The sequence below is a fragment of the Orcinus orca genome, chromosome 2 (genome assembly GCF_937001465.1).
Source record: "Orcinus orca chromosome 2, mOrcOrc1.1, whole genome shotgun sequence".
Taxonomy (NCBI): Eukaryota; Metazoa; Chordata; class Mammalia; order Artiodactyla; family Delphinidae; genus Orcinus; species Orcinus orca.
In genome coordinates this window covers 175,063,124-175,086,836 of record NC_064560.1, presented here as the reverse complement: position 1 = coordinate 175,086,836, position 23,713 = coordinate 175,063,124, and the positions used below count along the sequence as shown (strand labels likewise).

The 23,713-nt window shown below is 43.6% G+C and overlaps 1 protein-coding gene and 1 non-coding gene across 6 annotated transcripts in view; one reads left to right on the top strand and one right to left on the bottom strand.

Moving 5' to 3' along the window:
* IFT43 (intraflagellar transport 43) overlaps window positions 1-21,604 on the bottom strand; it is a 97,731-nt gene extending 76,127 nt beyond the window's left edge. For 4 of the 5 annotated variants that reach the window (XM_004262263.3, XM_049706836.1, XM_049706837.1 and 1 more), the window contains exons 1-2: window positions 21,523-21,604; window positions 18,706-18,798 (exon numbers count right to left, since the gene is read on the bottom strand). In XM_004262263.3, the coding sequence (XP_004262311.1) occupies window positions 18,706-18,798; window positions 21,523-21,576 (147 nt within the window). In that variant the 5' untranslated portion in view covers window positions 21,577-21,604. Of the gene's footprint in view, window positions 1-18,705; window positions 18,799-21,334; window positions 21,468-21,522 lie in introns of those variants that run through there. The other variant, XM_033409267.2, reaches the window with a different exon arrangement.
* Window positions 12,949-13,021, top strand: TRNAE-CUC (transfer RNA glutamic acid (anticodon CUC)). Its single transcript has one exon. It is a non-coding gene; the product is annotated as a tRNA-Glu (tRNA).
* Window positions 21,605-23,713: the final 2,109 nt, after the last annotated feature.

The following is a 23,713-nucleotide window of genomic DNA, read 5'->3' as shown; positions in this document are numbered from 1 at the left end:
CGCTGTGAGACCACGGACAACACAGGCCTCGCACTGCAGTTCTTTACCCTGCGGTGGCCCTGGAGGCGAGGGAAGGTGCTCTGGGCGAGACCAAGTCATGGCTGGCAAATTAGCACACACCTCACTACCTCCCCTCACAAGATTTCAAGGGAGCCCAGCAACCCTAAAATATTGTTTTAACCTTCTAGAACTGTGTTTCCTAGACTTCCAGATTTCATGGACAGCCAGTATTTCGAAAAACAAACTTTGTTTGTGGGGGTGGGGGTGGGATGTGGTTGGCAGTATCGAGTTCACAGCTTTTAATTTTGTTAAGAATCTTTAAAAAAAACAACACTATTTCCTCTCACCACTATTTCATTAAAGAAGGGATCTGTTCAAGCTCCCCAAATTAGGAAGGACACAAACCAGAATAAAGAATGGTCCTTGATGGTGAATAAATTTAGTTTATGAAAAACGTGCTACATTGTTCTTGGTTCTCTCATTTTGGAAAAAAACATCCTCCTAGACCAGTGTTAAGACGTGCTATGCTCTCTCTCTTCTTCAGCTTTTCAGTCCAAGCCCAAGGTTGATTTCTCAGGCTCTCTTCCCACCCTTTCACAAACAAGAAAGGCGTAAGGCCATCCGCTCGACTGCTCCCAGGTGACAATGGCCTGGTGCAAAAGGCATGGCCTGGGTACACGTAACCCGTAAATCTTCCTACTCAGCTGACGTACAGCACTGTATAAGTTGAAGGGGTACAGCATAATGATCTGATGTACACACATCATGAAGTTATTATTACAGTACATTTAATGAATATCTATCGTCTCATATAGATGCAGAATTAAAGAGATAGAAAAAAATTTTTTCTTGTGATGAGACCTCTTAGGATTTACTTTCTTAACAACTTTCATATATATCATACAGCAGGGTTCATAGTATTTATCATGTTGTACATTAAACCCCTAGAACTTATTTATCTTATAACTGAAAGTTTATATCTTCTGACTGCCTTTGTCCAACTCCCCCTCCCCCCACTCCCACGCCCACTCCCACCTCTGGTAATCACAAACCTCATCTCTTTTTCCATGAGTCTGCTTGTTTTTGAAGTATAATTGACCTATGTTAGTTCCTGTTACACAACACAGTGATTCGATATTTCTATACTTTTCCAAATGATCACCACGATGAGTCTTGTCACCATACAAAGATATTACATAGTTACTACTATATCCCTCCACACTGTACATTTCATCCCCATGACTCATTTATTCTGCAGCTGGAAGTTGGTACCTTTTAATCTCCCTCACCTATTTATTTCCTCCCCCGCCCCCTCCCCTCAGGCAAACACCTGTTTGTTCTCTGTATCTATAACTTCAGAGTTCTTTCTCGACTACCTTTACAGAGTGTTCAGCACAGCACCTGCAAGGATTAGCTCTTACATCATGGGGACTGAATCCCATGTCTCTGGGCCTCTTGCATACCCATGTTTCTGATCATTACTCCCAAATCACCAGGGATGTTAGAACACTTCCTGTCTCAATAGCTAAGGCACCTGAATGCCCGTCAGTTATTCCAAGAGAAAGTGTTTGTTGTTTCTGCACCAACCACTCTCATTCGTTTCTTGCCAACAGTACCACTTGAAAAAAAAAACCACAGTGTAGTCTGAAACAATCCAAAAGCAACTGACAGCTTCTGGATCCAGTAATGGGGGAGCAGTTTGTATTCAACTCACCTTCACACAGATACCAAGTATAAACTCTGGACAAAATATAGAAAACAACTATCTGAAGGCACTAATGGGCAAACAAAAGCAGTAGGGAAACTGGAGGGATCTGATCCTTGAAAGACAAGAACTGCACTGGGTAAAAATCCATGTTTAAATGGATTTTCCCTTTGAGTGCACTCTCCAGTCTGGGCAGCAACTGAGCAGCTAGAATTCAAGCAGGAAGCTGCAGTTTTATTGGTTTGAGGACAAATTTGGGGCTGCCAGAGTCACTAAAGATAGACAGGGAGAAATCCTGGGAAGGAGTTAGCCCCAAATCTGCATATAAACTCCCCTAAAATCCTTTGGTCATGGAGGAGACTCCAAGAAACTCAGTGAAAAGCAATTGCTGAAGGGCTAAAAATAAAAAAGAGTGGAGGTAAAATTTCAGCTGCTGCCCACTGCAGGCAAGACACAGATTGGAATATGAGTTCCAGGTTAAAGGTACTTGATACACACCTTGGATTTTCCACTGAAATCCCAGAAAAACCACACCTTAGGAGTCAAGACCACGTCCTGGGTCTATGGGATTTGCTCTGGGACTAAAGGCAAAACCAAAACAGACCTGACCTAGCAAAACCTAAAACCAAGTCTTCACAAATTCAAGGTGATCTGAAAATAATTCAACTGCCTGCTAAAACAAAAATCAACACTTTTCAAAGAAAGGTAACATAATCCAGAGTTTCTACAATGTATTATCCAAAATGTCTGGCATATCAACAAAAATTACTAGACATGTGAAGAAACATGACCTATAGTCAAAAGTAAAAACAATAAAAACTGACACCAACATGACCCAGATATTGGAATTAACAGACAAGGGTTTTAAAGCAGCTATTATAAATATATGTTCAAGGATTTCAAAGATGGTCATAATGAATGAACAAATGGGGAATCTAATAGAGAAATAGAAGCTATGTAAAAAAAAGAAATGGAACTTTAGAATTTAAATGTTCAGTATCTGAAATGAAAAGTTCAGTTTGAAGACAGCAGAGGAAATGATCAGTGAACCTGAAGACAGATCAACAGAAAATATCCAATCTGAAGAACAAAAAGATAAAGGAAAGGGGAAAATTAACAATGCTTCAGGGACAAAAAAAAAAACACACAGGACAAACCGAAGGGACAATATCAAGCAGTTTAACATACAGGTAATTGGAGTCCCAGGAACAAGGAGAGACAAAGCAGAGCAGAAAACATATTAGAAGTAATAATGGCCTAAAATTCTCCAATTTCGTGAGACATATTGACTTACTGACCTAAGAATCTCGGCAAATCCCAAGCAGAACAAATACAAAGCAAATCAGCTAGGCACATCACAGTCAAACTGCTGAAATCCAAAGATAAAAAGGAAGCTTTAAAGCAATCAGAGGAAGGAGAAAAGACTTACATAACGGAGAACAATCGTCAGAAACAATGAAGGCCAGAAGACAAAGGAATGACAATCTTTAAAGTGCTGAAAGAAAAAAATGTTCAGTTCAGAATTCTATATAGATAGAAAAGATCCTTCAAAAATGAGGGTGAGGGCTTCCCTGGTGGCGCAGTGGTTGGGAGTCTGCCTGCCGATGCAGGGGACATGGGTTCGTGCCCCGGTCCGGGGGGATCCCACGTGCCGTGGAGTGGCTGGGCCCGTGGGCCGTGGCTGCTGCACCCGCGTATCCGGAGCCTGTGCTCCGCAACGGGAGAGGCCACAGCAGTGAGAGGCCTGCGTACCGCAAAAAAAAAAAAAAAAAAAAAAAAATGAGGGTGAGATAAAAATATTTTTAGATAGAGCAAATAGAGAAGTTGTTCTTGGCAAATCTGTACTGCAAGAAATGCTAAGGGAAGTTCTTCGGGATAAGGAGAAATGACACTAGATGGAAATTTGGATCTACAGAAGGAGATGAAGAACAATTATAATGGTAAGCATATGGGTGATAAAAGACTATCTTTGCCAAAGCAATCGTGAGAGAAAAAAACGGAGCTGGAGGAATCAGACTCCCTGACTTCAGACTATACTACAAAGCTACAGTAATCAAGACAATATGCTACTGGCACAAAAACAGAAATATAGATCAATGGAACAGGATAGAAAGCCCAGAGATAAACCCAAGCACCTATGGTCAACTAAGCTATGGCAAAGGAGGCAACAATATACAATGGAGAAAAGACAGTCTCTTCAATAAGTGGTGCTGGGAAAACTGGACAGCTACATGTAGACGAATGAAATTAGAACATTCCCTAACACCATACACAAAAATAAACTCAAAATGGATTAAAGACCTAAATGTAAGACCAGACACTATAAAACTCTTAGAGGAAAACACAGGAAGAACACTCTTTGACATAAATCACAGCAAGATCTTTTTGGACCCACCTCCTAAAGTAATTGAAATAAAAACAAAAATAAACAAATAGGACCTAATGAAAATTAAAAGCTTTTGCTCAGCAATGGAAACTATAAACGAGACAAAAAGACAACCCTCAGAATGGGAGAAAATATTTGCAAATGAGTCAACGGACAAAGGATTAATCTCCAAAATATATAAACAGCTGATGCAGCTCAATATTTAAAAAAAAACAACCCAATTAAAAAAGGGGTGGAAGACCTAAATAGGCATTTCTCCAAAGAAGACACAGAGATGGCCAAGAGGCACATGAAAAGCTACTCAACATCACTAATTATCAGAGAAATGCAAATCAAAACTACAATGAGGTGTCACCTCACACTGGTTAGAATGGGCATCATCAGAAAATCTACTAACAGCAAATGCTGGAGAGGGTGCGGAGAAAAGGAAACCCTCTTGCACTGTTGGTGGGAATGCAAATTGATACAGCCACTATGGAGAACAGTATGGAGGTTCCTTAAAAAACTAAAAATAGAATTACCATATGACCCAGCAATCCCACTACTGGGCACACACCCAGAGAAAACCATAATTCAAAAAGACACATGCACCCCAATGTTCACTGAAGCACTATTTACAAAAGCCAGGTCATGGAAGCAACCTAAATGCCCACTGACAGACGAATGGATAAAGAAGATGTGGTACATATATACAATGGAATATTACTCAGCCATAAAAAGGAACGAAACTGGGTCATTTGTAGAGACGTGGATGGACATAAAGTCTGTCATACAGAGTGAAGTAAGTCAGAAAGAGAAAGGGCAAATATCGTATATTAACGCATATATGTGGATGGAATCTAGAAAAATGGTACAGATGAACTGGTCTGCAAGGCAGAAATAGACACAGATGTAGAGAACAAACGTATGGACACCAAGGGGGGAAAGCGGTGGTGGTGGGATGAATTGGGAGACTGGGGTTGACATATATACACTAATATGTATAAAATAGATAACTAATAAGAACCTGATGTATAAAAAATAAATAAATAACATTCCAAAAAAAGGCTATCTTTTTTCTTAATTTCTCCAAGTGACAACTGTTTAAAGTGAAATGACAATTGTATTGTGGGTTTTATAAAGTATGTAGTTTTAAAGTACATGACATTACTAGCACAAACGATAAAAGGGGACAAATGGATTTATACTGTCACAAGGGTCTCACATTTTATGTGAAGTGATATAATACTAACACTAGCTAGCCAGTGGTAAGTTAAGGATGCATATTCTAATCCCTAGAGCAACCACTAAAAAAATAGTATAAAAAGCTATACCTAAAAAGCCAACAGAGGGATTAAAATGGAATATAAAAGCAATCAGCCAAACACGGTGACATAATTCTCTATCATGCTGGGTAAAGGCATGTGACCAGAAATGTTTCAGTCTATCACCAATCACATTCAACATTAGTCTGAACCCTTTTCCTGTAAAGTATCATTATTAAGAGAATATTTTACTATCATTCTGCTCCTTCTCAGTAATTACTGACATGCCACATAATGAGAAGAAATCTAGCCTAGCTAATGATGTCAATGAGGCTTTCTGCCCACAATCCTATGGTTCCCAAGCAGATTAGACATTCTCTATTCACAGCCCACTCTTTCCATCTCCTTGCCTCTCTTAAATCCTGGCTTTCCCCCATGGACTTCATTTCTCCTGCAGCTCTTTCAAGTACAGCCTGTTCATTTTTTGAAACCCCACGAACAAGGGTCCCAAGGTAACCCTCCTGTCTCGCTCCCCAAAGTTCCTCTAGACCATTACTCTTTCAAATTATTATGGAACATTTTTCTGAAACTCATATTGTTCAGCTACATTGCATCTCTTACCTTCTTCATCCCTGTCACAAATAATTGCCTGAGCACACATTGAGCAAAAACGTGGGCATTCCTCCCCCAACACTAGTGCCATCATTCTAAGTCAAGTCAAGGTTCACATGAACAGTTCATCTAATGCTTAGCCTCATAGTTCCCTGATCCTTTAAATGCCAATGACCTTGCTACTTTTTCGAACTCATACGCTGGAGCTGCTCCAATCTGAAATACCTAGTCCCTTCCTCCCCTCCTGATCTAAGAACTTCCTTCTTGGTTTCTCTTCCTTCCCTATCAACCCAGCTCACTTCCATGGTCCTGATGGCATTCATGTCCTACATTTCCCCTAGAGCTCCCCTGAACCTGGATCAAGCCAATCCTATGCCTTCACTGCGTCAATACCTAGCCTGCTGAGGGGTGTTGGAGAAAACTGCACAACCATGCAAATTAAGGCTTCACAAGCTCATGTTTTGCCTTCTCTCAGCTGGGTCCTACCTGGGCTCCCTGCTTCCAGTCTCACCTTCCTCCAGTCTGTACTCCACCCCTGCCTGCACGGGACCCTAGGAGTTACAGAGAGTTCTAGACAGGAGTTACAGAGTTCTAGATAGGGAGGAGAAGCTAGCTCTCAATCAGGAGGCGTGTCTATGCAAGCATTTCTAACAAGAACTCCAAGAAAGAAACCTGAATGTCCAAGGCCTAGTAACTTGGCTGTGATTTCTTTTCTCATTACAACTATTTACTTTCATATCCATTTTGAATTCATAATTTTGAATTTTTTTTCTTAAAGAAGGTCTCTAAATTGTATTCAGGACCCACGAAACCTGGATCCATCCCTGACCAATTACTGTCAACGTGCTCTTTCTAAAATGCAAATCTGTCTCTCTTCTCTGCTTAAAATCCTCATACATTTGCACCTGGAAATAATGAAGGGTCTATGTGCCACACAAAGGAATCAGAAGTTCTTCCTGTATGTTCCTCTTAGAGACCCCAGATGATATGATATATGCTGGTAACTCCCACATCTGTTAACACTCGTTTCCAACTTTCTCTCTTAAGCTCCAGACCAAATTTTCAACTGTTTACTCAACAGATCTCTTCGAAAATCCTGAAGGCAACTCACATTCAACATGCCCCAAATTGAAACAATCATCTCTTCTTGGTCCCCGCACTGCTGAGACTCTTTAAGTTCTCAGTCTCAGAAATATCATTATCCATTCAGCCTTTTCGGCTACAAATGGAGTCAACTCCAGACATTCCTTCTCTCCTACTTCCAACAGTCCATCTGTTACTACCTCTTACCCATCTTCCCTGAAAAATGTCTCTGGGCACTGCCCTCTCCTCTTCACCTCTCTGCCAGGCTTTATTTATCGTTTCCCAAAGTAAGGTACGCACGCCACTGGTGTAAGCAAGGTGACTGGAGGTGGCACACGGATGTGCCTCTTAAAAATAGCCATATGTGTATTTTAATGTGTCCTGGGAAAAACATTAACTATCAAAACCTGTAGTTTCTTTTCAAAAATAAACGCATTTAAGTATAAAAAGGGAGGTGATTTAAAGAAAATTGTTAACACTAATGCGAGTGGTATGTGGATACCCGAAACTGTAAAAACGGTCTGGGAATGCCTGAAGTTTGGGAACACTGCCTGGTTCATGGCTCATCATCTCAGGAGGAGATGCTCCAACCGCCTCCCACTGGTCTCCCTGCCAACACGTTCTCGCCCTCTAGACTATCCTCCACATAGCTGCCAGCTTCACTTTCCTAGAAAACAAAGTCAATAACATTTTGCCTGCTTTAAAATCTTTGTGGAATCCCTACAACATATAAAATAAATCCAAACTCCTCCACTTGGAATGCAAGGCCTTCATTCCTAAGACACTAAGTTGTTCACTGTGCCCTGGAAACACCAGGCCCCTTAACGACGCATGCCTTAGAACAGGCTTTTCCCGCTGCCCTTCCCTCTTACTGGCAAATCCCTCCTCGTTCACTGCAACCCACCTCAAGGGTCACCTCCTTTGGGATGCCATCCCTAAGTCCCAGGCAGGGTTGGTTGCTCCTTCTGTGCTCCCACTCTCTGATGCCACTTAAATATCAAAATTTTTTGGTCTAAGTGTGTGGGTCGATATAACTAGAATACGAAGTTATCTTATTCATTTTTGCATTGGAAAGTGTATATTATATTAAATGTAGGATAAATAAGTGAATAAATGAAGGAATAAAATTCTACTTTTAAATACATCAATAAAAATATATAGGAATGGATGGGCAAAAAGGAGTATGGGGGATGGAGTCCTCTGTTATCGCTGGTGAAGAATAAAAAACAGGAAGAGATATGGGAAAAAGAGAAAGAGGAGGGAAAAAAGGAGAAACAGAGGAAGGCTCAATAACGGAGGAAAAGGAAGAAAGAGACCTGGGAAGGAGACAGGGAGGCCCTTTACATTTGGTGGTGAGTACACGAGCATTGTAACCTATCCACTGAATTCCTTCAGCAAATATTTACTGACAGCCTGCCTGCTGTGTGGTCCTGTGCCAGGTGCACATGGCCCCTTCTCTGACTGCTCCCCTGTGAATACAGGGACCCCTAGTTGCTCAATCAGACAGACCCTGCTCCAGAGGGAAGGTGTCGCCTTCCTGGACCCTCCTGACCCCTGAGTCCCTGACACTGTCCCTTACCTGTGCTCTGGACAGCACAGGGGCCTGGTGACGCCCTCTCCCCTCCGGCCACTCCTCCTACTTCCTTGGCCGTGTGTCCCTTAAACATGGGGGTTCCTCGGATTCTGGCTGAGAGCCTCTCCTCTTCTCTCTCTACAAACTCTCCCTTCCAGAGCTGGGCTCTCATTTACCACCTCGATACGAATGGCTCCCAAACCCTTAGCTCCAGCTCAGAGCCCAGTCCAAAGCATGAGTCCCACACATCAAAGCCTCCCGGACATCTCCAGATGGTGGTCCCACAGGCCCCTCAAGCTAATCTGCCCCTGAGCTGAACACAGCATGCTCCACGCCTGGTTCTCATTCACTGAGGACCTACAAAGTGCCAGGCTCAGGGGAGCGAACAGGAGCTTCTGGAGTGTGCAATTAGTGAGGGAGATGGACCCAAATAATTACACAGACATACAGTTACAAGCCGCGGTTGGGGTGACAGGAAAAAAAGTAAAAAAGAAAAAGAAAACACCACCACCAACAAAAAAACACTACCAGAGTACAATGCGGGGAGCTAAGTTAAATGAGAAGGTAATATTCTCATTAAATAGAAGAAGGGATATTCAAGCTGAACCCAAAGAAGAAGTTGGAGTCAGCCCAGCAAAGAGCATGGGTAAGTATTCCAGGGAATATTCTATTCTGTTCTATTCTATTCTATTCTATTCTGTGGAATTACAGTACTCTAAGGAACCAGAATAGGGAACTGTACAAGCAAAGTAACGACTCCCTGTGACTGCCACAAGGTAGCCGCTGTGAATGAGGCTGGAGACATACATAGGAAGACCCAAATCACAAAGGGGCAAAGTAAGCATTTGGGATTTTTTGTTTTAAGGGCAATGGGTGTCCTTTAAAGGGTTTTGAGTGTGAAATGAATGATGCGTATTTTATAAAACCACTAGAGCTGACTGCAGGAGGGCAATAATACAAAAGGAGAGACCAGTTATGAGGCAACTGACTCAGTACAGGAGAGTTTATAGTGGTTTAAGCCATTTTTCTAATTCTCAATTTATTTTTTTCCTAACAGAATACTATTTACAGCCAAAGATTCTGAGAAGTCTTTGCTCTGGGAACCTTGCCTGAATATAAGTCAATTTTCATTGCAACAAAAGTATCATTACCATGAAAATTTTCACATGCCAAAAAAAAAAATTCTAAATATAAGCCAGTAGTCTACTTACCCCCAAAGAAGTCAAACCAAATTCCAATACTATGATTCCATATCTGACCCATACCAAATGGGTCAGGTGTGACCTATGGCTGTTAATCATGTGTATGCAAATTAGGAACACTGAGAAGACTACAACAGGTATTCTCATCTTACTTGAGGCAACGCACTAGTAATAACTACTAACTGGGCTTGTATCATTGATCCATTTACACATACTTATATTAAGCATCTAGCATACACTTGTAATTACTAGAATCTGTGTGACAATCTCTTATTTTGTGAAATCAAAAGACATTTTCTAAATCCTATCAGATCATGACTAATTCAAAATTACTTCCATGATTTCTCTCCTAGAGTTACCAGGATCTAATACACACACACGCACACACACACACACAATCTATCCTTAGAGGAACCGAGGAACTTTTAGGACATAAATTAAGTGTGAACACTGCAAACTACTGATCTACTAAGCCCCTCCTTAAAAAGGATGAGCCAGAAGAGTTCCAAGCCACCAATACTATACTCAAGCACTTCTCAGAGGTTTCCTGACCAGAAAACATAAACGCATAGAGAGAGAAGTGTAATGGTTGCACTGAAGATGCATCAATGAAAGACAATGCTAGAAAAATATTGAAAGGTCACAGTCTAAACTTCATAATATTACCAATTATTTCAGTGTCATATAAGAAATGCTGGTCTCACATGGTTCATTTGTCAAAAAAGGCAAGGGGGCTGGTTTCTGAATATTTGAAAAACATCACACTGCTTGCAAAAGTCACTGAGGACCACTATTCCATCGCCTGTATGGTCAACTGCTCCACTAACAAATCCCACGTGCCATGCTCTCTCCTTGGCCTCCAAAACTTGGCATATGCTCATCCCTCTACTTGGAATATTCTCCCCTCCTTGGCCCATCCTGGCCCCTTCCCTTGGCTAACTTCTAGTCATCCTTCAAGTCTCAACTCAAACATGATTTTTTCCTAGAAAACCTTTCCAGATTTCCCCAAAAGTAAAAGGGCTCGATGAAGGCATTCGCATATCTTTCTGTGTTCACCCCCACCTGGCACTTAATTCTCTGCAGCCCCCAGATCGAGGTTCAGAGAGGACAGGGAGCATGTCTGGTTTGTCACTGTACTGCCAGTGCCAAGCACAATGCCTGGCACACAGAAAGCTCTCAATCAAGTTTCATAAGCAAATGAATGAAGAAATGAATGGATGTTACCTTCTACTCCAAGGTCACTGAGGTCACCAAGGTCACTCCTTGCCCTCCTCATTTTTCTACCCATATGCCCCAGAACAACAAAATGATGTTAAGTCAGCAACTAAGGATCACTCTTTGGAAAGACAGCCAATCTCTAGACAGAGGGTTAGATTTTGAAAAGAAGATGAAAAGGTATTAGCAAACAACTGGTCAAGGAGACACACAAAATGGGTCTTAAGCAGCACAAAGAATTCTCACCAAAAGGATTTTTCATCCAAATGTTTCTTTGCCCTAAGAGCCAGTTAGTTCAATGAAATAAGAATATCTCTGTATCTTGAACAGAACGGCAATTGAAGATAAACTGAAAATACCTTCTAATTCTCATGTGACACAGTTAATGACAATAATAGTTAGCACGCGGCGGGCGCTGTCCTAAGAGCTTTGTACATTCTCTTATTTAATCCTCCAGCAACACTAGGAGATAGCTACTACTATTACTCCATTCAGGAGATGAGCAACAGGCTCAGAGTGGTTAAGTAACTTGCCTAGAACATACACCGAGGAATTGGCAGAGCTGGGATTAAAGACAAAATGATCATCGTTTCTACTTCTTAGGTTGTGTAGATAATAACAGTGGCTAACTTAAGGGAGCACTGAGCTAAATAAACTCTTACATGTAGTTCTGACTTAACCCTCCCCACAGGTGAGGGAGAGAATTTTAAGTGATCTTCAAGCACCATATTTCTGGTAGGAAGCCAGCTTTACACGTAATACACAGTAGAAGGAGGCACGAGGCATCGTACTGGAGCGCTGAAAGAGACCGAGTAAGCGCTGGAGGAGAATCTTGAGACGCTATTTCCAATCGCATGATCTACCCCGGGGATGACGTTCCCGCCCACATAGTGGCCAGCCCCAGGGATGGGTCGGGAATGCACATCTGCCCACCCCGAGGGAGAGTTCAAAAGTGAGGCATACGGAGCATGACCTAAAGATGAAGTGTGGAAAACGCATTCCTCGTCAACGGGTTCCACGTCGGATTCCCCGCATCCCTCTCCTACGACGTTATCAGAAGCATCATTCAATCCAGCCCATTGGAGAGGGACTACGAAAAAGGCTGAAAAATGTGACTAATCTAGGAAAGTTATTTTTGTGAGAAAGAAGAAAAATGTCACCAAAAAGGGTCAGCAGATAACCCTAGCTGGGCTGAAAATAACTGCCCGTTGGCAGACCAGTCAGGAACAGGCAGAGGGCAAGAGACGTAATGCAACGTGCCAGGGAAGCTCCAGCTGAGTAGAGCTGCTGGGGGATGAGGAAACTGGCCTAATTTGGGAACATGAGCCCAGCAGCATTTCTCAGATTCCTGCAAGAGAATCTGGCTGAGTGTCAGTTCTGCGTCCTAGGAGGAGCACCAAAGAGATGGGGGGCGGAGGAGGAAGAGAAAGAGAACAGCTGTGTCTCAAACACTTTTCCAGACAAGTGGACGAATAAGGATAATCAAGTGAGAACTTACTCCCTCACCAAAAGGATTCCAAGAGGAAAACCCAAAAGTCTCTCAGCTCCCGCCAAAAGCCTTTCTCTACTGGGAGGTCTGTGCATCTAACTACCCAGCAGGTAGGAAAAGTTAGGTGGTGTTTAAGAGTCTGTCTGGAGTCTCAGGGAGTACAGCCAGACGTCAGCTGAATGACTGTGGACAAGTCACTCGACTCCCTGAAATCTCAGTGTCGTCACAGCTAAAATGAGACAATAAGTACAGTAACTACTTTAAGAGTTACCACGGGGCTTAAATAGGCTAGTGTGTATAATTGACAGAGAGGTAGGGACTGTCCCAATGTCAGCTATAATTATTATTATTACAAGGACAATCTGCAAAATGGAAGTTAAGCTACAAACTGCTTTAGACCCAAGTGAGAAATGCTCATCCAAAAGACAGGCCAGGGAATTCCCTGGTGGTCCAGTGGTTAGGACTCTGCTCTCTCACTGCCGAGGACCTGGGTTCAATCCCTGGTCAGGGAACTAAAATCCCACAAGCCACGTGCGGCAGCCCCAAAAATAAAAACAAAAAACAGGCCAGTCCTGAGAGGTTTTGCCCTGAGATTCCTTTTTCCCAACTTCAGCGTATGGTAGTGTAACTTGATGGTAGAAAGCGTCCAGGTCTTTTCTTGAGGTTGTGTAGGAGAAGCATCATTTGAATGACAGAAGGTGAAAGCTCAGGCATAGAAATCCAGTTTAATTCTCAGAGCTGCTCTGCCCAGAAAAAGTTATTCACTGCAGATGTGAAGATGCTCATTATGGCACCAAAGTCTCCATAATTGTAACGCCAACCTGAACTGCTAACTGAACTATGCATCTAGGGATCCAAGCCTGATTTGTAACAGGTGGTAAAAAAAAAACAAAACACAAAAAAGCAGAGGGATGCAGTCATAAACTTTCTTAGTACTTACCGTTTCTTGAGAGGTGCCTGTGTGCTGGCACCTTTATGTGCATTACCTAATTTGACCTTCACAACAACCTGAAAGAAGCAGGCATGACACTAATCAACTCTGAGCTAGTGAAACTACAGGAAGAGTTCATCTTTCTGGTTAATCAGTATGATTAGGCAGGTAAATTCTTTGAAATTATTTGAAAATTTACAGATTGACCAAGCAATAAAGAGACCTTTCCTCTTCTTTCAGAGAGGGAAGAAGAGTCTAATTACCTGGGCTGAGCCACAGGTATCCTCCAGGCAGAAAGCCCCGAGGGGTTACTGAGAAAACAGGAAGAAGGAAAAGATCGAGGCAAGATTTGACACAGGCAACTGCATCAGATGTCTTGGAACTTGAGGGCATACAAATTTTCACTGAACTCTACACAACCCCAAATTAGAAAACGGGAGAGGAATGTGGATTTTTTATTTTTATTTTTTTTGCTACTAAAAATAATTCTTTCCTTTTATACCCAAGCCTATAAGAAAAAAAACAACAAAAAACAAACTCTGTATAAATTCTATTTTTTTTTTAAATTGATATGTCAGTCGCAAACTGCCTACTCAACAGTCATTCCTCTTCTCCTTAACCCCAAAACCCCAATGTGATGGGTGTGGCAACGTGCCCAGCTGAGAAAGCCCTTGAAATTTAGGTGGCTTTAAGACCCAGTTCTGACCAATGACATGTAACTAGAAGTCTACTTGGTGAGGTCTCTGGCTATCATTTTCCTGATAAGAAGGGACATACTTCGTTGGCATGAATCCTGAAGTCTTCCACTCTTCCCCATCTCCTCACCTAAAATACAGATTGGATCCCTGGGGAACAACCAGCCATCATGTCAGCAACCATGAGAACAAGTTACAAGTTCCAGATGGCAGAGCAAGTGTCTAGACGGGGTGAGGGTAACGCAGGACCTTCTCCAGTGACCGCACCCACCCTGCCCTCCACTGGACTTCTTGCTGTGAGAAAAATCACTCCTGCCTGCTCCAAACCCTGGGGCTGAGTTTCTGATGCATATAGCCAAATTCAATGCCCATAAGGATACCTGAAAATCAATCCATCCTAAAAGAGCAGGAGTTTTAACTTGAATGGAAACAGGAGCCAGGTAGATCCGACGTGAGTAAATCTGACCAATTGTATTCAAGGAAGAAATGGTGAGCTGGACAGGGCAGGCCAAGCGTACGCAAGCACCGTTCTCAGCTGCAGCCAACTGCTGCCATGTGGGGATGCCAGCCCAGCATTCCTGCTGTGCCAGAACTTCTGGTTTCAGAGAGGAGCCCCAAATCTGGACTTTCACGTAAATTTTCCTAATTTAGAAATGATAACAACCAAGTTTTAAAAAATGTTTAATTTTGTACAGATCAAAGAAGACACGGTTGTAGGCAAAATTCAGCCTGAAGGCCACCAGTTTTTAACCGTAGAGAGGGTTAAGGCACAATAACAGAACACCCGAGCTCTGGAGAGACAATAATGGTGAGCAGTTATATACTGAGCACTTATGGGTCAGACTCGGTTAAGGGCTTTCTTTATACCTGTTACCTTGTTTTTTCTTTCTGGCCACCCTATCAAGTACGTGATACTAACCCTGTTTTATCAATGAGGAAACTGAGGCTTGAAGAGGTTAAGTAACTTGCTGAGCCATAGAGCTAACATGTGGCAGGGCCAGGATTTCAGCCCAGGGCTGTCTAACCGCAGGGCCTGTGCTCTTATCCACCCTTCAGGAGGAATGCCCGCTGCATCTGGAAGCACAAAACCTGCTTCAGATCACTACTAGTCAGCCTGTGGAGAAATGAGTAGCAACCCTTGGAGAGACTTCCAAATCGCTTCTAAAAGAGACTCAGGCTCACATCCTCCTTCTGTGCGGCCCTTTAATAACAAGAGCAAAGCTCCATCCAAATATTCTCTTGTTCACTACTTACTGAATGAATGAACATTTGTACAGCGCCTTTCCATTTACTAAAGTGCTTTTAAATAGTATCTCACTTAATCCTCACATCAACTTGGTAGTATTGTTACCACTGTTTGACAGATAATGAAATGGAGGATTAGAGAGATTAGTGGAGTTGTTCAAGACCCAGGCAATTAGCAGAGCTCACGCTCAAGCCCTGGTTTTCAGATGCCAAGCCCGCCTTCCCGCTATTCCAGCACACCTGGAAGCTGCTCCACTTCCTCCACGGAGCTCCCCATCCCGCCAGCTCGCTTTAAAATCATCATTTGCTTGAACTAATTCCTATATAACTCTAAAGTAACTCCAATATGTCTGACAGCCCCCAGGTACCATATTTACGTTTTCATGAATAGCTTCATCCTAGAATATAGTCAGTGAAAGGACCAAAATAAATATATCAAGTAATACATTCAGAACTGGAATGTAAATGGGCACACACACATAAGTCTTAGAATCTAATCTTAGAAAGAAACAGCCAAAAAGGCCCACACAGCACAATGTGCATCTGGCCCCAGGGGAGGCTGCACGCTGCTTTAAACCTCATTTCAGGGAGAAGGAATCCTGGAATTCTGACTGGCATTCTGCTGTCAGAGGCACCAGCTGGGTGAAGAACAGAATGACTTTTCTTTTTTCTTTCTTTTTTTTAAAAAATAAATTTATTTATTTTTGGCTGCATTGGGTCTTCGCTGCTGCATGTGGGCTTTCTCTAGTTGTGAGAGCGGGGGCTACTCTTTGCTGCAGTACGTGGGCTTCTCATTGCGGTGGCTTCTCTTGTTGCGGAGCACGGGCTCTAGGCACGTGGGCTCAGTAGTTGTGGCTCGCGGGCTCTAAAGCGCAGGCTCAGTAGTTGTGGCGCACGGGCTTAGTTGCTCCATGGCATGTGGGATCTTCCCGGAGGGCTCGAACCTGTGTCCCCTGCACTGGCAGGTGGATTCTTAACCACTGTGCCACCAGGGTAGTCCCCAGAATGACTTTTCGTCATCTTCCAGAAAAAATACTAAGGACCAGATGGGGCCAAAAAAAAAAAAGGTACATGCCTCTGCAGAAATAAGTAGGTATTCTAGAAAGGCTGAAACCCTGACAGGTTCATCACAGTCTGCGACTTTGGAGTTAGGTGCTCACTGTACTGACTCTCCCTTGAGCCGAGGGGAAGGGGACAGGTAGGTGAACCAGGCCTACTGACCCCAGCTTGGTAGCTGATTTGGTGTGGGTGCCACAGAGGCTTCAAGGCCATCAGGACATCCCGGCCCATCTCAGACTCACTCACCTCACCACTAAGGTGGCTATAACCTCCTTCACAATTGGGTAGGCTTGTAATTAGCCTCTGTGACTGCCAGTGATCACGAGAATATAAGTTCCATTACAGCAGGGGATTTGGCTCTTGTTCACTGAAATATGCCAACCCCCTAAAATGGTGCCTGACACACAGTAAGCTTCAGTAAATACTTGTTAAATCAATGAATTAATGATCTGGTGTTGGGACGGATCCTCCAAAGGCCAAGAGTAGACTTCCACTGATCCAGTCATTGGCTTGCCCATCCATTGCAGTTCAAGCTCCTTGAGATCCAGGGTTGGGTCTAGCATATCGTCTTTCACTATCTCACTCCATTATACCCCCTTAACTGTGTCTCCAGTGTGCCACAGTCTGCCACCCCTGACCCTGTGATGCTCTTATTTAGCTTCTAAGAGCCCCTCATCACACACTATGTACTTCACCCCCTCACCCTTTGCAGTGTCAATGGCATGCCTGCTCTGTGCCAGGCACTGCGATAAACAAAGGCGGACAAAGGTGAAACACAACCGTCGCCTTCCAAAAGCTCACATCTTCTGAGGGAGCCAGGCACATAAATAATTAGAATACAATGTAATAAGCTCTACAATGGAGGTGCTATGGTCGAAGTCACAAACTGACAACCCTCAGGCCTCATCTAGCCCATATGTTGATTTAAATTTTATAATTAGTCGCTAACCTCTAAAAACGTGTTGCTTTCACATAAAATTTTAGACTGCCATCTCTTGGAAAAATCAGAAGAGCTGGCAGTACTGGACCTATATTCCCCACAGCATCAGCTGGCTGTGGCTAGATAGTGGTTACCCTTTGGAGGGTACATGTGGCCTCTGGTTTTTCCACAATCCCCCCACAGGCTCTCCCTACCGTCTTCAGGCAATGAGGCCAAGGTTCAGTCACCAGCTTTTCTGTGTTGGCATGGCTGTTATCTGAGAGGAGGAATGATTCTCTGTACCCATATTTCTACAATCAGTGAGAAAATGAAAGATAAACTAAAGGTCCATGTGGAACACTTAAAGACATGGTAGATATCTTATCTCTGATGAAAGTGAAGGATATTCCTACCTATGTGATATGTAAGTCAAATGTGTCTGTATCTTGTCCCCAGCATGCTGTACTCGGGCACCTGCATGGCCCATAAGGCCTCCCAGCAGAGATGCCCTCATCTGTTATAAACCTACTGTAGGCCAATGAGCTGGGCAACTGAGAAGCCAGGTTGCCTGTTGCCCAGAAACTCACTGTCTAGTGGGCCAGGCACATAGAAAGAAAATTAGTGCATAATGTGAGATGTTCTATAACAGGTACTATGGGAACTGAGAAGTAGCAGCCCTAAGTCAGCCTGGAGAAGTTAGGAAGAGCTGACAGCGAGGATTACCCTGAAGCCAGCTCCTGAAAAGGGCAGAGTTTTCAAATGGGCAGAGGAGGGTGAAAAGAAGTTCTGAGTAAACCGCTGAAAATAGTGCCCTGGCATTAAAAGCAATGCTCATCAAGATTACCCACCCTCTGCAAAGAGGCTGGATAAATTCCCACGATTCCAGGCCACTTGGAAAAGTTTCCAGGAAAGTAAGGCCAGTACGGATCCCCTTCCTGCCTGAAAACTGTAGAAAGCGCAGGTCACCACCAAGAGCAAATGTCCAGTTGTGTAATCCAACTTTACGTCACCAGCATGCCTCCCTGGCGTTTATCTGGCAGGAATAAAAACCTGGATTTTGGCTGGATTTTGAAACCTCCCAGTCCCTTGCTTCAGTTAACGTACAAAACTTCTTCACTGGGAATATAAAGCAATGCACAGAAACTACTCTGGCATCAAAAGAAAAAAGTTCCTCTTTCACTTCTTGCTAACAGGACAAATGCCGAGGAAGGGAATTCCCAAATCAAGATAGGAGGAAGGCTGACATTAAAGAGAAGAAGGAGAAAAAAATATGAAATACCAAATCCTTGCTCACTGAGTAATCGCTAACTCTTAGAGTGCATTTCTTCAGAATTTTTTAACACTCACCTCTGCAGTCAGAGTCGAAGAGGAATTCTTGCCAGTGAGATGATTCTCGGCTTGAGCTGACTCCTGTTGAGCTCGGCGCCCCATCTTGGCTCCCTGTAAGGAGAGATGAGGGGCATTGCTGACCCAAACGTCTTTGAGCCACTATGAGGAAGACAATCCTGCCAAGGTAAGCAAGGACTGGATTTATGATGACATGGTGGAGGATGGGATTTGAGCAACTTGAGTATATACTTAGAAAAGGCTCCAAACCCTTAAAACAAAGTGCCCATGGTCAGTTCTATACAGTAGAGCAGGAAATTCATGTACTGATCACTGTGTTTTCTTTTAATGGCCATAGACCTTTTCTACCCAAAGAAATGCAGCTAGAAATTCCTCTAGAGGGGGCAGGGACCTCATGCCATAGCCCAGGAAGAGTGTGGTCAAGGTTCCCATGTTCCTATGCGGGATTTTATGAAGGCCTAATTTCAAAGCTGTAGCTTGGCACGAAAATAGTTATCCAAAAGGCATTTGGGGGGGGAAAGAAATTCCATGGTAACTGAAACCAGAGAAATACAGATAGCATTTGCTTTGACGTGTACACTACTTGGATTTGCACTTACAGTCATTAAAGGAAAGATCTTACAAGAATCTTGAGACATTAGCTTTGGACATCAGACCACTTCAAATTCTGAGTCATCAAATGAACCATCTGCACGTGTTTCCCAAAGCCCTGCTGGGGTGGAGGCTCTGTGTCTCAAATACCTCCCAGCACGTACACAAAACATTCTTTAGGCAGACTAGTGGGTGGTGAAATGTTTACATTTTTCTCAAAAAACAAAAAAAAGCCAGCATTAATGTAAGCACTTTTCGATCTCATTTGATGTAGCTTCATTTGATTTCACAGTAACAGTGGCTGGGATTCAGGCCATTTTACAAATAAGGAAACTGAGACCCAGGAAAGCAATTAAGTGGCAGATAAATCTAAGAGCTAAATCTTCTTCTACCTTCAAATCCTGAGTTCCTTCCACTATGCCCTGCTGGAATTTCTTTTAAGATGTTCTAAGACCTGACTGCATCAATAAACTGAGAGCGGTTACATGATACCTACATAAAAACCCTTACGCAGTATTTACATGTCAAATTCTAATCAATCATTTAGGTTTCAGGGATGACACAAACAACCTTTCTGACAATAAGCAGCTCGTTTTCTTCCCAAGACAGACAACTGCACTCCTTCACCTATGGCTGCCCTTTTCCATTTATCATAACGTTGGGTTTCTGAATACGGCATACTACATGCAGTAAGTTGTGCTCAAACAAAAATTCAAGGATCTTGTCTTTAAATGCTGTTTGTAGACGGTTTCTCTAATAATTGTCAAGTATTTTAAGGTTTTAAACTTTTTGAAGACCCTGTATAAATCCACAGGAATGACTGGCAGAAAACCTACTTTACTACCTGGTTTTATATGTTTTAAATCTATAGTCTGTTTATTGTTCATCTTCTGCCACTGAAACGTAAGCCCCATGAGGGCAGGGACTTAGTCTTTTTCACTGGTATATCCCGAGCACCTAGGACAACCAATGCCTGACAGACAGAAGGGGCTCAATAAATATTTGCTGAAAGAATGAATTTATAACTACATTCACATCCCCCGGTACTAAAAAAGCTCACATATCAGAAAGGCTTGGTGACATAATATTCTCCTTGGTCAGTCAAGCAACCTGCTTCTTCGTAGAACAATTTGCTCCCGATGCTCATATCTCCTCTCCAATTACTTAGAGGATCTCCGATGTTACTAGGGCACTTCAAAACATGTAGAGATTCCACAGCAGAAACTAAAGACCTGCCCTGTGGGCCAATCTTTTAGTGACTGTCATCTTTGATAATTTTAAAGGTAAAAAGGCTTGATGAGGCTGTGTTGGAGTTAAAACACACACAAACACACACACACACACACACACACACACACTGAACTTGGGTCTTGAATCTAGCTCAGCTTATTTATATATAAGCTTGGGTAAATCACAGCCTCAGAAGCAACAGTCGCTAACCTCTTCTAATAACTTAGCACATGCCAGCCACTGTGTTAAATGCTCTCCACGCACGCCTCATTTCATCTTCACTGCAACCCCTTTAAGTAGACATTAACATCTCCATTCTAGACATAAGGAAATCGAGGTTCCTGGAGGTTGACTTTTTTTAACCCATGCAACAGCTTTATACGCCCTCTGACCTCTGGGTCCCCCGAGCACCTAGCCACTCCCCTGCGTTATAAATCTTTATTTCCTTAACTATAAAACTGAGGTAACGCCCACCTCCCCATGGGGATTAGTGGCAAGAAAGGACCTCCCTGTCTAACGCCTTCCTTCCTTCCATGCATAAAACAGTACGGTTTTTACATCAACTTCTGCCATGAGATGTCCCAAGGGAAAAGCACTAGGATGAGTGCAAGCGTGACTCTGGCCAGGGCCCCTCCAGTCACCCTCAGATCTGTCCATTCTAGGGGAGTTGGCACTTGGAGCTCCAGAAAACGGAGAGAAGCTGGGAAATTTCCCACCGGTCCCAGAGGCCGGCGGGGGCAGGATCTGTTTTCCACTCTTTGAGGATTTTAAAGAAAGCAAACCCTAGGCCAGCAGCGGAGGAGCTCACCGCTGCCTCAGGGGCGGGGCGAGGGAGGCCGCCTCCTCCCCGACCTCACCCCCGCAAGGCTCAGAGCCGGCCCACTCAGGCCGCCAGGGACAGGCCGGGCCGAGGGGACTCAGGGAAGCCGGGGCCGGCGGGGTCGCTCCTCCCCACCCGCTAATTCCTGGCCCCAAGCCCCCCGAGTCGGTCCTCACGGAGGTGGCCGAGCCGCGTCGCCGCTCCTCGCCTAGGTCCAGCACGTCCTCCATCTCTGCGGCCGCCTGACGTCACTTCCTGGAAACCCAGCGGCCCAGTCGCGTCCCTGACGACGGCTCCGCCCTTCCATCCCAATACTTAAAGGGTCCGCCGCATCGTTCCTGGAGTCTACGTGCCAACCTCCAATTTAAACCAAACCTATCCTAAACCTGCCTTTTTTGACATCTGGAAAAAATCTCCAGATATTAAATCCTGATAAGGGTGCTCCTGTGGGACAGTGAACAGTTTTAGTCTTTAGAAACTGCCTACATCTGTAGCTCTGTTCAAACACATAAGTTGTCAAGTGCAAAGCACTGCTAGTAATAGTAGTAATTTTTCTGATGCCTTCCATTTGTAAAGCTCTTTGCAATGTACAGAGGACCTTCACAGTTATTAGCTCATGGGAAGGGCATAACAACCTTGTGTGGGAAGCAAGATAAGTTGTATTGTCTCCAATGGACAGATGAAAGAACAGGCACACAGAGGGTCAGGTGCCAATAGATGATTTATAATGAAAAGTGCAATATACATAAACTCTGCCTTCAAGAATACAGAGTCGCTGAAGCAACACATCAAAAACCTGTGTATTAATAACTTTCAAAAGTACAAATAATCCCTCCAAGACCCCATGAAGTGAGCAGGAGCAGTATCTCTATTCAACAACTGAAGACACTCAGGTGCAGAGCAATGCCTTGAGGAAAGTCACCTGAGTGTTAAGCAGCAGAGCCAGGTGCTTTCTAACACCAGATCTTACTGAAGAATTTTTCTGTGGTGCATGTTACTGGGTGCCAGTCAGTCTCCTGGGCCAGCAGAGGAAGACGGCCCCCAAATTCCCAGTCTAATGGGACAAGCGAGTTGAGTCTTCATTGACTCTTCATGTAAGATCCCCACGTCAATGCCACTGACCAGTCCCTAGTACTGAGGACCCCCAGCCGGGACCCCAGAAGATGGGCTCATGACCCTGAAAGTGAACAATGTCCCCAACACCATGCCTGGGGTAAGGCTTAGATGACTACCTCTTAAAAGTGAGGACTTGGAAGTGGGATTAATGACTCTAAAACAGGAATGCAGGATTTCTTAAATGCCTAGTAAATTGTTCAGTTCAACCATTTATCAATACATGTTTACTGGGTAGGGCTATGCGTTAGCATGCCCGTGACAACAACAGTACTGCCTGGATGTCAGAAGAGTTGAAGCCTCATCCTAGCTCTGCTGCTAACTACCTGTGTAGCCAGGCAGAGCCCTCTCTGGACCTCAGCTTCCTCCCTTGTAGTGGCTCTTAGAGATTACCCCTAAAATCTTTCACTCACGAACTCTGATTCTCAGTGAGAAAAATACCCTGTTAGATTTTAACCTGAAGAAACATTCACTGTCAAAAACCCAGGATGGATGAAATATAGGCTCCAGTGAAGCCCTTGTTCCCTTCTTCCTTGGCACCAGATGAGGAAGAAGGGATTAATCTTTGGATTATTCCATTTCTTGTGATCTCTGTTGAACAATAATCAATATCGAGGCTGCAAAGAATAAAGAGCTTTATTGGGGGGGGTCTTAAGAATTGCAATTCAGGAGACACAGATTCTGGTAAAGTCAAAAGAGTGTTCCAGGGAAGAGAAAGGGTCAGGGGCTTACAAAGGCAAAAGCCACAAAGCTGTACTCTGACACGAGAAAGGAAATATTTGTCATTAAGGAATCATGAGTTATTTTAGAGTAAGGGTCTGATCAGTAGATAGGCTGTCACGAGTTATTATAAGGTAGGGGTCTGATAACTATCTTGAGTTTCTGGCAGATCTTCTGAATGCCTTCATTAGGACAATAAGTGGCCAAAAGGTCAGATTTTATCCAGGCTGAGACTCACATACTTCACACTTCCTCAAAGGCCTCTGGTTCCATTTTAGAGAGCTCTTAGCAATACCGACTCCATTTCTATTTTCCTTCCACTGCTCATAGCCACACCACCACCACTTTAGAGCTAATTTCCAAGACTCCGCTCCCACTTCTTCCCCAAATTCCTGAAAGCAAAGGGTGCACGTTCTGGGCAGAAAGAAGCCCTGGAGTAGGGCTTTCCAAACCTTGCTGGGCACCTGAATCGCCAGATCTTACTGAAGTATTTTTCTCTGGTGCATGCTACTGGCACCCAGTAACATGAAGTTT